The sequence below is a fragment of the Pocillopora damicornis genome, chromosome 9, assembly GCF_964200805.1.
Source record: "Pocillopora damicornis chromosome 9, jaPocDami1.2, whole genome shotgun sequence".
In the NCBI taxonomy this organism is placed as follows: domain Eukaryota; kingdom Metazoa; phylum Cnidaria; class Anthozoa; order Scleractinia; family Pocilloporidae; genus Pocillopora; species Pocillopora damicornis.
Genome location: NC_142678.1, coordinates 23,219,776 through 23,235,594, shown reverse-complemented (window position 1 = coordinate 23,235,594; position 15,819 = coordinate 23,219,776). Strand labels below are relative to the sequence as shown.

Sequence of the window (15,819 nt, the reverse complement as noted above, 5' to 3'; positions counted from 1 at the left end):
TGTCACCGCCTATAGTGTATACATATTCGTCATTTTCAGCCGTGTCTTCATGTGTGACGTGTTTTGCTGACTCAGGTGGATTTGTTCTACAAACACGGGCAAAATGGTTTAGTTTGCCACAGGAGTTGCACTTCTTGTTCCTCGCGGGGCAGGAGTCTTTGTGAGGGTATGGTCCGCCACAGTTCCTACATTTAATATTCTCTTTTCGGGAGGTGCTGCGATTGCGTGACTCGTAGCGAGTGCGTGACTCCTGGCGAGGTTGTTGATGGCGCTGTTTCCCTTTGAGATGTGTCGAGATTCCTCTCTTCTTGAACTTTACCGCGTTTACGGTTTGTTCGTGATTTTCTAACTCCTTTGCTTGTATTTCGCTTAATTCTAAGGCTCTACCAGCTTTCATGAGGCCGGCTAAGTCGAGGTCTTCTCGCAGAGCTTTGCGCCGTAGGGAATTCGATTTACAGTTCAAGATAATCTGTTCTTTGATTTCTTTGTCTGGATTTGTGAAATCGCAGGTCTTCGCTAGGCTTCTCAAGCGTGTGTGAAAGCAGTCAAGGTTTTCTCCGTCTTTTTGCTTGGCTTGCCGGAAATTGTACACTTCGTACGTTACGTTGACTTGCGGAGAGAAGTGAGCAGTTAGTTTCTCGACGGCCTTTTTGTAATCTTTGTCTCCACCGACATCTTGAAGCGTGTCGAAGATCTCGTCGACTTCTGGACCGCCGTAATGCAGCAAAAGGGCTCTCTTCTGCGTATCATCAGAGATTCCCATTCCAATAGTTAGTCTCTCGAATCTTCCTAACCATTTCTTCCATCTTGGGCCTGCATTTCCATCGAGGTGAACTTCAAACGGTGGGAAGTTTGGTAGAGAAATGGCCATGATGTTTACGCGGGAAAATGCTTCGGAGATCGCTTTGGATTTTTCTGTGGAAATCACTTCGGAAATCCCGTTAAATCCTTTTGGTTTTGTTGTGTGTGTGTTCTATGAATAATCCTCGTCGCCAGATGTGGTGTTTACGGTTAACTAACCACTGAGACGTTCGGTAGAAACACAACGATATTTAATCAACCTGTGAGACGAAACCCGACTACAGAATAGCTTCTCTTCATAGGGACCGCGTGTGCATTCCGAACATTATGATTGGCAGCTGTCAGAAACACTACACAGACCATGTTCAAAGTTTGCTTGAGTGTTATCTTAGTCACATATGGAAATTAGCCATGTGCTTTATTAGTTAAGCCCTGTTGGTTTATCAATGTCCAACGCATTCAAAGTTTCAAAGAAATCTACATTTAAGGTTTTAAAAGACAATACAATTGTATATGATTTGTGACATATAAGTCTGAAAATATTACATTGAAACAATTATTATAATTATCCATTCTGAAGGAATCTAAAATTTGTGGATCATTGTTCATCTAGGGACCCCAAGGTGTGGCAGGCACGGCAGGTGCACCAGGAGCTGCTGGTCAGAAAGGTTCAACAGGAGACCCAGGTTTAGAAGGAGAGCGTGGCAAACAGGTCAGTACGGTCCTCATGCTAATTTTAACATATGTTTGTTTGAAACACCCAAAGTAGAAAAAACTTTGGCTAGTAAAAAACTTTCTTAATAAAAAAGGTTTTTAGTGCAAAGTAAAAGCAAATTGAATAGAAGTGAAAGGAGCCCTTGCACATGATCTTGAAGGCAAAGCACTGCAGACACATTTACAGTTTGGCTCTTCGTGACTTATCTCAAAGAGTATGTAGACAAGTATGTTTGTCTTTGGTATTTTTTCACATCTTTGGATATGATCAGGTTTTGTACATGAACTCTGGACTGGTACTCTGAGGATGAAAATCTCATGTGTTAATTGGCTCCACAGATTGGCAGGCTTACTCATATTGCAGTTACAGGCAATTTTGATACAAGATACTGTATATCTGCTGATAGTACATATAAATGTTGGCAAATCCATTATTTGTTAAATTTCTTTTTCTAGGGTTTACCCGGTCAACCAGGGCCACAGGGCCCTGCTGGTGATCCAGGAGAACCTGTAAGTGATTCCTTTTTATGAAACGTGTTTTAATCTTATTTTAGCCACAGCAAGTCAGACTCAAAACACTGTGATATAGCCACAACCTCACCATACTGTCACTTACATGTATATTTAAAAAAAAAAAAAAAAGATGGCAGAATTGCTTTACACAGACCAAATGTAGGGGCATAATTAAAAACAAATTGTTATTAAAGTTTGTATAGAATTCACTTCAGACCTATTTCTCAGGCACAAGGGCTTGGTCTTTAATTGTCACACATCTAAAACAGTTTTCTGTGTTTTTGTTGCTTAAAAAGCTTTTGTCGACTAACTAATCCATTCTTTTTAGGGTCAGGATGGTGCAGATGGTGCTGAAGGACAGAAAGGAGAACAGGTGATTTGCATTTTTTGTTTTTGCTATCGCGCAAATTTCTTCACTTTCACTTGTGTCAGTTTCCTTGTCAAGTTGATCCAATGGGTTTCATCCTATCTTTTTCATTTTTTTCTTTTGAATTTGAGGTTTCTCTTTTTCTATATTTCTTTTAACCACATTTTTTTAGCCTGTGTTGTAAAGCGCTAAACTGTGGTGCAGTTGGTGTGGGGCTCAAGCCCCAGACGTAGCTAGCACTCAGGGTGTTAAAATAACTGAGGGAAATTTTGTGCCTTTGCTATGACTTCTGCAAATTGTTAGACACTCTTTGACTTGTCTTCTCAGATAAGGATGATTGCATCTTCTTTGTAATGGTTAGCAGGGGACATTGAAAAACACAGACTTTTTGCTAAGAGTTGGAAACGTAGCCCCCAGTGTCGTGATCTGGCCTTGTTATTGTTGATACAGGACCCTATTTAAATTAGTTTTAAAGCTGAACTGGGCCAGTGTGTCTTAATTTTGCAAATAAATAATTTAAAATCAATCATTAGAAAAATTTTATGCACCTTCTCCAGTCTTGCACATAATTTTGTGAAGTTTATGTGGTGGAGTGTTCTTCTTGCTCTATACAGCTACTATTTCCTTGAGATATTACACACAGTTTTAGAATTTCCTGCCATGTTAAGTCTGTAATCTTCTTGGTCATATTATGTTCATCATTTACGATGTGTAGCAATTGTGAAATGTTTGATGGCATTCTCAACGTTTTTGGTGTACTATCCCATCAAGACCTTTTCCAATATGTGATTGGATGCATTCCATAATTTGTTTTAACTTATCTCAGGGTGACAGTGGACCAACTGGACCACAAGGCTTACCTGGAGCCCCAGGAAAAACGGTACAGTATGAGTTTTTTTTGCTATCATTTTTCTCCTTACAACTTGTGCAGATCACATTCTGGAATTTTTGTTTACTTATACCTATCTTTAAAATATTCATTTATCTCTAAAAGCCTAGAAATAAAATACTGCAATATGTTAAAAATAATTATGGTAAAAAGACTAGTTTTTTTTTTTGGTTGAATTTTACAGCAACACATATTAACTAATTTTTACACATTCACAAGAAATAGCTAACAGCCTAATTTCCAGGTGTTTTAAGCCTTATACTTGTCAAGACAAATGTTAATTTAAGTTCCTGTTTATTCATCACCATGCATTTCACAAAAAATAGTTTTAAGGCATGAAGTATGTGATAAGGAGGAGACCTCAAGCAATCCTAGGGCCTAGTAACCTTTAACACCCTAAAAAGGTTAAAATCGGAAAATTTCTAAAATCGGTATGCATATTCTCTATGCTGTTCTTCAGGTATTTCTTAAGGTGCCAAGTGGGATAATTCGTTTAAAGATTAAGAGCCTCATTCTTTAATTGGTGATCATTTCGTTTATTCTCATGACCTTAATGTCAGCAAGGAGGTATTTGATGCTGGTCTCTCTAAGTGTCTGAAGGGTCAAGGTTACATGGTCAGCTAATCTCAAAGATCACTAGTTTATTTTGCTAGGGTAGTTAGTTTGAGGATATTAGGAAGAGAAATAAGTCTGTTGAAAGAATCCCTCATTAATAAAAGCAAGCTCTCTTTTGTTTAACAAATTAGGTAACAGATAGTCAATAACGAGAAGACTCATTGGTTGTATAGCATAGTAATAACTGACTTTTATTCATTTGGATTTATTGCTGATTTCTTGTTGTCATAATTTATCTAGGGTAGTCCTGGTCTAGATGGAACCCAAGGTGCGCCCGGGTCACAGGTGGGTCATGCTTTCAAAAGCCTTTTTAACTTATTGATACAGACCTATTGGTCATGAAGTAACTAGCAGTTTGTGGAAATCAGAAGGTCTCCATGTCAATATAAGAAAACTTTATTTCTTGCTGAATTTGAAGTATCAACTAGAATTAAATCAAAACAATTCTTAATTATTTCAAGAAATAAATGAAACATCTAAAAGCCACATTTGTAAATATAGGCTCTTCCTGGTTAGAGCATTTCTGCTGGTCGTGACCTTGGTTAAATTCATGGCTGAAAATAGCAGTCTGTGGTGAGGTGCACTGATGTATTCAGTGCTCTGCCTTATTTTAAGCATGGCAGGTAAAAGAAATTTTCAAACCGGTAGTCAGAACAATCATTTGTACCTTGAAGTTCCAAACCCCCATTTTAGCCAAAACACAACTTGGAGTGCAACTCTGTGAATAAACATATTAGCCATTTTATTGTTTTATTTAACATTTTTTCATCAAGTTACAACCTTTTCATAGTTATATTCTAGTTACAAGCATATTTAGGTTGCATCTCCAGATGTGAATGAAATACTTTGTGAAGTATAAATTTATGAGCTAAAATCATCTTAAAGAATGTTAAATTAAATTTGAAAAAAACCTCATTCTTGCACCCTCAGTGCATCCACGTTGATTGCAAATAGATAACAGGTATTTATTATCTTCCATGCACTTACCAGGGTGAGACTGGACCCCCAGGACCTCCAGGGCTTTCTGGTCAGAGTGGCTCAAGGGTATGTTTAATGTAAAACATTATATAATTAATATTAACGCAATTTTGTATTCAACTTGTTTCAGTTAGTGTGAGACAGACATACTTAAAGTCCACATAAAAGTGTGAGTTACTTACTAGCCATGTCCTAGTTCCTGGCTAACTTTGAAGAGACTAACCCACCACTGTGGCCTGGGTTTGATTCCTGAACCTAGTGTCACATGTGTTGATTTTGTTGCTGGTTCTTTTCCTTACTCCGTGGGTTATTCCCTGGCTCTTACGGTTTGCCTCCCTCTGCAAAAACCACATTTGAAATTCCAATTTGACCTGGAAAAAGTGGACAAGAAGAGTTACTTCATGGAATTTCCCATGCTAAATTACCATTTCTGTTCTCATTCCCATTTATTTCCATTCACATTTAACTATGACTTGTTTATTGAAATTTGTGACATATATGTTTTTTTTTCCCATTTCTAAGGGAGATGAAGGTCCCAGGGGTGTAAATGGACCACGAGGTCCACGAGGACGACAAGTGAGTCACTTTGTTTTCTGAACTTCAGGAGAATGTAATTAGTGGCCAATCCATGTAATTTTTTTAAATCAACTCATGCAAATACTCACTATCGATTGAAACACACTGGTATGAACGATTCTTCATATGTAATAAATTAAGGTAACAAATTAAAAAGCCTTCTGGAAGATCTGGTTGGGAAACCTCAGACAGTGCATGAGACAAAGAAAAGGAGAAGACCATCTACTCCTTGCTTGATAAACTGACAATTGAATTTAAATGGTTTGCAAAAAGATCTGAGGTGCATTTTTTCCTGATTTTGGCAAAGCGTCATGCAGGCCAATTATTTTGTAAAGTTTGTATGCAGCAGTTTCTGCATATGATGTGGAGCTTTTCCTGCCAAGTTTTACTGTACTCACATACATCATCAGCATGCTCAACAGGAATATCACACTTTTACAATTGAATGTGATTATGTTTACTGAGTATGTCACAAATTTACTAAATAGGCTAATGTTTTGCTTTAGGGAAAGCGAGGCAAACCAGGACAGATGGGAGCCCCTGGAGAACAAGGTGCCCCGGTAAGGAAGACCTTTGAAATGTTTTTCTGATTTAAACAGAGTGGAAGATCATTGTCTAACTTTAGTTAGTAATTCCAGTCCAACAATTTTAAATCTGCTAGAAATTTTTGACTGACTACTGAGGGTTTTTTCTGGTTACATTCAGAAGTTTGTTACTTACAGTGGCTAAATGCTATTAAATGTTGACTCTGATTTTTGGTTCCAAATCTTTTCTCTGATATTTCATTTATTGGAAATTAATTATTTCATCGTGATGTCTTCTTAATTATAAATCCTTATTTTTTGTGTAACAATTTTGAATGTATCTTTTAATGCAAGGTAATCAAAGTTTACATTTATGTTGTTTTTCAACTTCATTCTTGCTTGTAATTATTTTAACGAGTTCTTGTTGTGGAGCAAGAGCTAGGATATTATTATGCTTTTTGAAATATTAACAACAAAAAGATGTCTTATAAATACATTTGATGGATATGCAAATAACAGTCATATTTCAGTAGTTCACAAGAAAAATTTTGCACTTTGAGCCACATAGTGGTCTACCACAATCAGTGAGTTTCAAGGAGTAAACTACAGTATTTATCAAAATACCAAGGTTAACAGTTGATCAATTTTAATCTTTTTTGCATTGTATGGGAACAGAAGAGGGGCTTCTAGCTCTTCTTACATGTACATAAAATTGTTCTTTTTATTAGTGCTGTGTATGGCTTTCATTTGTATTGTTCTGCATATATTTACCTGTTTATACTCACATTATCTTGAATATATGTTATTAGGGACAGCGTGGCCCTCCAGGCTCCATGGGTCCAGCAGGATTACCAGGAGCAGATGTAAGTAACTGTGCAAACTTGAAAGCAGTCATTTTGAAGTGATAAAAGGTGAAGTAAGCTTGCTGCTCCTCCTGGATGGAATGCCGTCCAATCACATGGTTAATTACCAATATCTTAATGGGTTTCATTCCCAGAGAGTTCATCAGTACCCATTAATCTTTTGCTCCCTTACATCAGTATCCTAATTCTCCATACCCAATAGATTTCCTTTGGTACTGACAAGGAGAATTTGTTTAACAATCAGAACTTTTTAAAATTTGACTCAAGAATGAGATTGTAAGGAGAAATTAGAAGCCAGTCACTCTTAGGAGTTAAAGGTCAAATTTCATACTTCTGGGTGGGAAGGGTAAATTTTATGGTTGAAGAACACAACATTATTACAGCTATTATGATAATGAAAATAAAGGAAAAAACTAGACAAGAAAAAACATTTAATTGTAATTTACACCTATTTTAAATATATAAATGTAAAATATGTTTGTAATGAATTGTTTTGTAATCTCCATTTTGCTAGGGAAGTGTTGGAGAACCAGGAAATTCTGGCAAAAATGGACAAAAAGGAGAACGGGTATAGTATTATGACAAATTTTGTTCAGTTTGAAAATGAAATAACTTTGATTGACTATTGTTTTGGCTTTTATTCTTTATTTAATGTTTGAGAAAGTGTCCAGTATACTTATATTTTGTGTTCTCTCTTTTCTTTACCTTCAGGGACCTGATGGTATTGCTGGAGAGGATGGTCTAGCTGGTCCAAGGGTGGGTGTCTTGTGTTACTTTGTTTTTTGTTTTGAATTGATATCAATGGCAGTTGTCATAAGACTGTATAATTGCTTTTAATTTGTCAGTGAAGTCTCAACCCCAGCCAAGCCCAAATTATTGTTTTGGGGTTTACTTTCTGCAATTTTGTTGATAAACTTCTTGTATATCACATTTCCAGTCCTTTTTGGAAAAATTCAGAATAATTTAAATTTTACCCTCAGGCTTGTTGGGAAATTAGGTTGAAGGTTGAAGAATGATTGATAGCCTGAACATTGTTTACGGCTATTTACATGTGAGGATCAAGTTGTTGCTAGTGTCTGAGTTGTGCGACCCATCTTGCAAGAATTTTTCCTGGTGGTTTCTGGAACATGGAGTGATAGGGAGTATTTTTAAAAATTCTCTCCTGGATAAAATGCCAATCCAGTTTACTCTGCAGCATTTTTTCAAGTTTTCTTGACAGTGAGAGTAATTAACCCTTATAAAGAATTCAATTCAGAAAGTTTGCCAGAGTGGACCTGTTGATGGGACTTTCTTTTCTTTCATTGTACTTGTGTGTTATAATGAATTGGATGGCTGCATGTTACTGACTGACACTTTTGTATCCAGGGAGCTCCAGGGGCACCTGGTGATCCAGGAGGTGATGGAAGAGATGGTGAAAAGGTTAGAAAAAAAATCCCTAATATGTGGCCTATTCCTATCTTGCATGTGTTATTCAATAAGAATAAATATGCTTAGTTAGAAATAGTTATTGTCTGGAGGTATCCTTTTATGGGTTAAGGGAAGTGTTGTATTCTCATTTGATAAGAGTTCAATCACAACCTGCTTGAGTTTTAAGGCTGACCCACCTAAAGGATTTTGTTCTTGGTTTACGCCTGAAGGACAAAGTCCAAGAGCAGAGCACCATATGTTAATGGTTAACTCTGTATGATTCACTTCTGAGGGCTGAAGTTTTTATTTTGGAGCATGAACTTGGGGCAGATTGAGCAATCTTTAAAACAACTCTTTATGTTTGTTCTAATATGAAGCAATCTCTGGCAGTGTTCACTGTCTTGTAATTTAATTGTTGTGTAAAGTGAAGCTTGAGCATGCTTCAGGTGGAAAACCTTACTTGATTAGTGGCCTTAAAACTTGTATGCATGTTCTGTGGATAATACCTGTTCTTTTGTGATTGTATATAGCTAGGCTATGAAACTTTAACTTTGTTATCTGAACCTTCATAGGGTGCAAGAGGAAAAGACGGTGAACCTGGCAAAGCAGGACCACCGGTAAGTGTTAAAATACCATTTCATGGGAAAAGAGTGGGGTCTATCGGGAACAACTGCTAGCAAAAGTTGGCCACTTCTAGACCAAGTATGCTGCCAGTAGTGATTTGAATTATTAGTTGCCTTCCTACCCACTGACAAGCACACTCTTTTAAACTGAAATGATTTTCACCCCTAGTTGAATATTTGCCCCTTTTATAGACCCTCAAAATAAGATAACTGCACTGGATGCAATGTCAGACAATTACTTCAACCCTTCAATCAGCAGTCTTGGGGCCTGTGGAGAAGGGTTGTTGCCCCCCCCCCCCCCCCCCTGAGCCTTGTAGTTTTTTTATTAAGTGTGGAAGACCAAGTGATGTATAGTTTATTGATTGCCTCATAATTTTTTAGATCAAAGTGAACCTTAATTATTAAGGGTTGTTTGATGTTTATCAATCTAACAGGGACCTCCAGGACCTAACGGTGGCATTGGAGTTTCTGGCCAAAAGGGAGAACAGGTGGGTACATGGAGGGGAGGGTACTTTGCTATAACTGTTTTGATTACAACCATGGGAAGAGTAGGATTCATCACAAAAACTGCCCTGAATTGATCCAATACTGTTAGTGTGAGCAGATATGTAAGAAGAATTCCTGCTCATCCTATGCTTAAGAACTGTTACAGTTCACGAGTGTCAAGAAAAGGCTAAACAAGGGGAACCATTAATTTTTAAAAAAATTACCTTTTGAGACTATTATGCATAACAATTTAAAGCTTCAAGATCCCCCTTCCTCTGGCCATCTGCTCGTGAAGGTGAACTTTCTACCCTTAAACACTTTGATATTAAAAGATAAAACATGTTTATTCAGCTGGAAAGATTTGACTGTTCTGGTTCAAATTCCCCATGCCATCCAGGAAAGGTTCAAATTTCCCACTTGCTCAATAAAAACCATTACAGGTTTCAACATGGAGAGAAGGCCAGAAATGCTACATACTGCCTAGTCATTGATTTTAAAGCAATGGGTCTTTTTCAATTTTTCATATTTTAGGGTGCACCGGGCAAGGCTGGAGGATCTGGTCCTCCTGGCTCAAGAGGCCCTCCGGTATGGTCTCTCTATGTGTTATTTCTCAAATATGTCTGTAAACTGACTAAGAAATGCCATGTAGCATGTAAACTTTATAGCCTTTATAATGAATGAAATGCTGCAAACATTGACCATCTTCTGTCCCTTTACCTGTAACTCCAAAGATCTGATCAGCATATATTCTCCCTTTGACTTGCTATACTTATCCAAGTAAATCAGTTTGGAGAATTTTGATGAAGATAGCATCCTCTCACTTTGCATGAAGAATTTACTTGTTTAAAACACCTATGAGGGTTAAAAAGGTGAATATTAAGTATTCATTGTGTGATGTGAAAAAAAATTGAAATTGTCAGTTTTTCTTTCCTATTTCATCCTTTTCATGTATTTCTTTAACAGAAAGTCACACAATTTAGTTCCCATAGAAATTCTGGCCTTCTCGAGCAGCAAAAGCTTTTATATCTTTGCACAACATACTGCGAATTCACTTTATACAAGTTTCCACCATTATATACACAGAATATTGCAGGTGGTTTAATAGATTCACACTGAGCTTACCTTTTACTTTAACTGTATGGTGGTCCATTTAAAGGTTTTGACGTTCATCTAGATTTGTTGTCCATTTGAACTGAAAAATAGCCCATAACAGGTTATTCAAATCGTTATAAGATGTCTTACCAGCTCAACCTAATCCTGAACAAACTAATTACTCAACTTTATACATTACCCCATGAAATATGCAGTTGGAAAATGGATCCTCTTTCTACAGGACAATTTCTTATCCAATCCATCACACCTATCCATATTACATAGCACCTTTAAATCCATCATGAACCACTTCTTAACACTACAGTTTCCCCCACTTCTCAGTGAAGGAAAAATGTGTTAATGTTAACATTGTCTGTTAATGTTAACTTTGTCATTTCATATGTGACGTTATTCTTTGTTTATTGTACCTGTTTTGTCTTTTTGCTAAAGGGTGCTTCTGGTGAATATGGTGCAATGGGGGAGCAAGGAACACCAGGAGCTGATGTGAGTACCACACATGATAAAATTAGAAAGACTGCAAATTGTTTTTTATAATGTCAACAAAGGGTTATGCTGTTTATTATTACAAGATTTGGTCAGTTAAGACTGCAGAGAAAGTAACTCTAACATTCCAGGGTATGTGAGTTCCCCAATTCACTTAAGTTAATGATCCATCTTCCTGCATTTATTGAGGGCCAGTTGCAATGTTGCTTTTAACTTAACTTAAAAAAAAATATATATATATATTTTTTTTTACTTTTTTTTTTTTTTACAGGGAACACCAGGTTTAAGAGGTTTTCCAGGCCAAACTGGTGCACGAGGTTTAGCTGTAAGTAGATATATTTCCCCTTGTTTTCATTTGCATATAGTGTTTACCACAGGGTATTCCCTATGATTTAAATATTAGAATATAAATCTAATGTTAAATGTGTACTGTGTGGTATATTCTGAAATAATTTGTAACTAATGATGCTCCTTGGCCGTTGTTGTTTACAGGGAGCCCAAGGTGAACCTGGACCAGCTGGACCACCAGGCCCTGATGGAAAGAAGGTAAATAAAATGCTAAATTAATCTTTCCAAGAAATAGCTAAACAGTAAAGTTCAAATGAAATCCAATCTTTTTTTCTTAAAAAAGCCGAACATGTGATCTCCCATTAAAATCCATGTTCTTGAATCTGAAATCAACTGAACAATGATGTCCACTGAAATACAGTTGAGGCATACTTTATTTCACACTGGCACATGAGCCAATCAAAAAGCTTCTGGTTGCACTCTTGGACAAAACAAGCTGTTGAAAATTTGTTATTTTATCTTTCATCAGGGACCACCTGGAGAGAGGGGACAAGATGGAATACCTGGAGACCCTGTTAGTAATGATTACTGTTATTGAGACAAATGACATATAGTATGATTTAACCTTACTTCAGATCATTCATTGGAATGCATCAAGTAGCTGTTTACAAGTAGACTGTATGATGTATATGAAACATTTGTTGCTTTTTTGCAGGGCGATGCTGGACCTCCAGGTGAAACAGGCCCTCAGGGTGAATCGGTATGTGGTTACTTAGAGAAGATTATTATAGTAAAGTAAATGGTTTGAACCCAGGAAAGTTTATGTTGCTAGTTGTACATTCATTTTAAAGGCATTTATGTTGTGTCTCTGAAGGTTGAACTAATCCATAAGACATAACTTTTCTGTGACTCTGAATTTCACACTTACAAGATCATCAGACAGATTGTAATGAAGAGTATACCTCACTTAGTTCAAATATATACAGTGGTTGGTCAGTTGGTGAATCTATTGTAATCTAACGTGGATGTTTATTAAGGAGTATTTGTTCTCAATTTCCAAATGCTGCCAGGAGAATGTAAAAAAGAGATTTGGATCTGAAATTATTTCTTTTATCTTCAGGGCATCAAAGGAGAAAAAGGCAAACCAGGGGAGAATGGATTAGATGGAACACCTGTGAGTTTTTAGTGCTGGGGGATAAATAAAATATTTAAGATGTAGCATGAAGTGAAAGTTAACAGAAAGGACAACAGATGTTACAGCTTTACTTTGATTCAGTTTTATTCTGACATTAAAGTACACTATGCTTACATATTTCCTTGATTCTGAAAGCCTTACACAAGAACATGCTTCTCAAATCCTCTATAAGTGAGTACACACATACAAAGACACCTTTTTCACTCTTAGTTTCTGGGCCTGGTAGTACCCTGAAAAAGATGAGAAGCAGCAACCATTTCATCACTAAAAAATCTATACAATTTCTCAAGTTATGCCTTTTTCACTAAAACTAACGTATAGTACTCCGGAGTCTCCCCTTTGTATTGTATTGATTTTCAAAAACTAACATCATATTCTTGTTGTGTAGGGAGAACGTGGTGAAAGAGGACCAGAAGGTCCCCAGGGTAACTCTGGTGCAGCAGTAAGTTGATGACAGGAGGTTTCTATTTATTTTATATGTCAGTTATTACGCATGTTTGTACAGCCAGTAGAGATTTAAAGCTGTTTTTGTAGCCAAAATCTTGTTATATTTATTACCAAGGTTGTTTGTAAGTTGCATGAGTAGATAAAAGTTTAGATTTGTAGTTTCTATGACTTAACAACCATTTTGACTTGTTTTGCTTGAATTTTACGTCAAATATCTGAGTCCATTTCAGAAGTGAAACTCACCAGAGTAGCAATGAAAACTGCTATTAATATTTTGTCGTAGACTGGCACTAAGCATCCTGTGACCAAGCAGATCGAGGTCCCACAGTTGTCAGCTTTTACAAACACGCTAGAAAAAGAGAAACAAGAATTATAACTTAATTAGATAACAATTTTTCATTTCCTTAGGGTCCTCCAGGTCGCCCTGGAGTACCAGGGTCCCCTGGAAGCAAGGGAGACAGGGTAAGATTTCTGTTTTTATGAACTTTTATCATAAGGGAGAATGGGAAGGACGTTTCATAAAATAATGATCCGCAGTAAAGGAGACTTTTTTTTAAATAACTGTTAAAATGAAGTCCAACAGGAAGGCATGTTGGGTGTGATAGCTATTTGATTTAAGTTCTACAGTTTGGGAGACTGCGTTAGGTATCTGTATTGGGAGAGAGGGGATTTCTTTTTATCTTAGTATTACAGTAACTCCTTCTTTTATCCAATGATCAGTCTCCGTATTAATTACAATGTATAGTTTTTATGCCAAGCCGTAACTATATTGCATCACTCAAAAAACATGTAAGAAGGCGGAGCACTGGCTGCATTGTATTGAAATGATAGTTGCTTAAAACATTTTGATTTTGCTGTAGGGTGACACAGGTCCTCAAGGAGGCCGAGGAAACACAGGAAGAGACGGCAAGAGGGTATGAAATACCATTTCAAACTAGATACATAAACAAGACGATGTTGTGTAAACCTTTTGGCTGGTTTTTTTTTTTTAAGAATTTGTGGATTGCAAACTTACGTTTTATCAGAATTTCAAACTCCTGTTCAAGGAAAATGCCAAACAACTTTTACATCCTTCAATCAAATAGGGAACTCTGCTCGCAGATCAAGCATCAGTTTGTGTACTTCGTGTTCACACTCAGTAAATTGTTATATTCAGGTTACTTATATCGTGGTAATTTAGTGTTAACGACTGAGTTGAAAACGTAAATTGGCCACCGTAAATTGTTAAAAAGCTGACGCTCGAAACGTGAGCCTTTTAACTCTTTACGGTGGTCAATTTACGTTTCCAACTAAGTTGTTAACACTAAATTACCTGTTATATTCTCCCACCGACGCAGCACCACAGTTTCTTTAGAAACTCGCCCCCTTTATTAATATCGCAGTTCTGTTCTGCTCGGTTAAGAAAGTTGGAGAGAAGGTTTCTGTCTTGGTATAAATGTTGTACTGCTTACAGAGGAAATGTGAATGATTATTCTCAGTAACAATTCCGGTTATCTGATCCACAAAAATATGGGACGAATAGTTTAACTTTTACTAAAACGAGTCAATGCTAATGATCACTTATTGTTTTTTTCTCAGGGATATGCTGGAACCCCAGGTCCCCCAGGAGCGCCTGGAGAACGAGGAACAAGAGTATGTACCACCGCTTTTATCAGCGTTTTGCGTTATTTATTTTTTTTATTTCCAACATCATTTTGAAGAATGCTCTATCACCTTTTAGTCTCCCTAGCAGTTTTTCACGAGGGATGTCGCTCTATTCTCCTCTCATTGTTGGGTGGAGTATTGCAAAAAATCCCAGAGAACAGCTGAGGGGAAACTAATCCTCTTGCGGGAAGTTTTAGCGTCACTTTCAAGGAAAATTCCAGAGAGGAATCAAGTTACCTTTGCACAACAAAAATCTTTGTTAAAGAGTATCTCCTCCACTCAACAATTTATCTGATTTCTTTTTTCAAGGGTGCCCCCGGAATCTTTGGCACACCAGGCGGTGATGGCGACTCAGGATTAGCTGTGAGTATTTATTTCTTTTTACCTATTTCCAGTGGAAGGGGGGGGAGGGAATGAAAGAAAAGTGAAAAGTTTTGTGGGCTTAAAACCTGATCTCAGACTGAAAGAATTATTTAGCACAGTGGTATTTTAACTTCATCTTGCAACTTGTAGCATATTCAAACAAGTTTTTAAGACACTCTTGACATCAAACAATGAAGAACGCACATTTCCGTCGCACACATTCTGCTAACGGCTTCCAGTGTACAAATGTTCTCATTATAAGGGAGTGTAATTTGAGCAAGACTCGATGATAATTGTTCTGGTTGGTCTATCATTAATCGAAAGTTTAGTCAATAAGTTTTAATTGTTTATTTATTCATTATTTATTAAATTGCCAACTATTAATTTCTGCAGGGCCCTCGTGGAGCCCCAGGAACGCCAGGATCTGCTGGTGAGAATGGAGCAGATGTAAGTTGGAAGATCTTCCACTTATTTGTCATTCCTATTTTTATCGTGAACCTCCGTGCAGGATGTGAGGGGGCTGGGCGTTATAATCGTGAGACCACTCACCTCTCACCACTGCAGCTTACAATCTGAGATAAATTGTTTTGGAAAATTCGTAAAAGCATCGCATTTGACTTAAACAAACTTCTTTGGCTTTTCTTTGTTTACGCAACATTCTATGGAGCTAGGGAAGGGCAGGATCCACAACAAGCAAAAGTATCGAACCCTCATATCTAAGGTTACAAGTTTGATTCCCAAATCTTTGCATTCATGCGGTTTAAGTCTGTGCTCTCACGGTTATTCCTTTGAGATTATTGTTTAGGCCAACCATAAGCTCCCATATTTACAATTGCTTGATCAAATTATCAAGGTTCCACTTTCTCGAAGACAGTGCAGTCGAATTTTATGCCCACATACTCGAACATTCATGGCATATTTATCAGTTTC

General features: G+C 37.1%; 1 protein-coding gene across 2 annotated transcripts in view; it reads left to right on the top strand.

The window, feature by feature from the left end:
• Positions 1-15,819, top strand: part of LOC113675853 (uncharacterized) — a 44,139-nt gene that overhangs the window by 11,980 nt on the left and 16,340 nt on the right. For both annotated transcript variants that reach the window (XM_089182887.1, XM_089182886.1), the window contains exons 14-40: positions 1,415-1,513; positions 1,972-2,025; positions 2,357-2,401; positions 3,222-3,275; positions 4,140-4,184; positions 4,890-4,943; positions 5,400-5,453; positions 5,960-6,013; positions 6,787-6,840; positions 7,355-7,408; positions 7,552-7,596; positions 8,206-8,259; positions 8,820-8,864; positions 9,305-9,358; positions 9,888-9,941; positions 10,899-10,952; positions 11,224-11,277; positions 11,445-11,498; positions 11,770-11,814; positions 11,956-12,000; positions 12,361-12,414; positions 12,824-12,877; positions 13,291-13,344; positions 13,743-13,796; positions 14,461-14,514; positions 14,836-14,889; positions 15,283-15,336. In XM_089182887.1, coding sequence (XP_089039013.1) covers positions 1,415-1,513; positions 1,972-2,025; positions 2,357-2,401; positions 3,222-3,275; positions 4,140-4,184; positions 4,890-4,943; positions 5,400-5,453; positions 5,960-6,013; positions 6,787-6,840; positions 7,355-7,408; positions 7,552-7,596; positions 8,206-8,259; positions 8,820-8,864; positions 9,305-9,358; positions 9,888-9,941; positions 10,899-10,952; positions 11,224-11,277; positions 11,445-11,498; positions 11,770-11,814; positions 11,956-12,000; positions 12,361-12,414; positions 12,824-12,877; positions 13,291-13,344; positions 13,743-13,796; positions 14,461-14,514; positions 14,836-14,889; positions 15,283-15,336 — 1,449 coding nt within the window. The remainder of the gene's footprint in view (positions 1-1,414; positions 1,514-1,971; positions 2,026-2,356; positions 2,402-3,221; positions 3,276-4,139; positions 4,185-4,889; positions 4,944-5,399; positions 5,454-5,959; positions 6,014-6,786; positions 6,841-7,354; positions 7,409-7,551; positions 7,597-8,205; positions 8,260-8,819; positions 8,865-9,304; positions 9,359-9,887; positions 9,942-10,898; positions 10,953-11,223; positions 11,278-11,444; positions 11,499-11,769; positions 11,815-11,955; positions 12,001-12,360; positions 12,415-12,823; positions 12,878-13,290; positions 13,345-13,742; positions 13,797-14,460; positions 14,515-14,835; positions 14,890-15,282; positions 15,337-15,819) is intronic.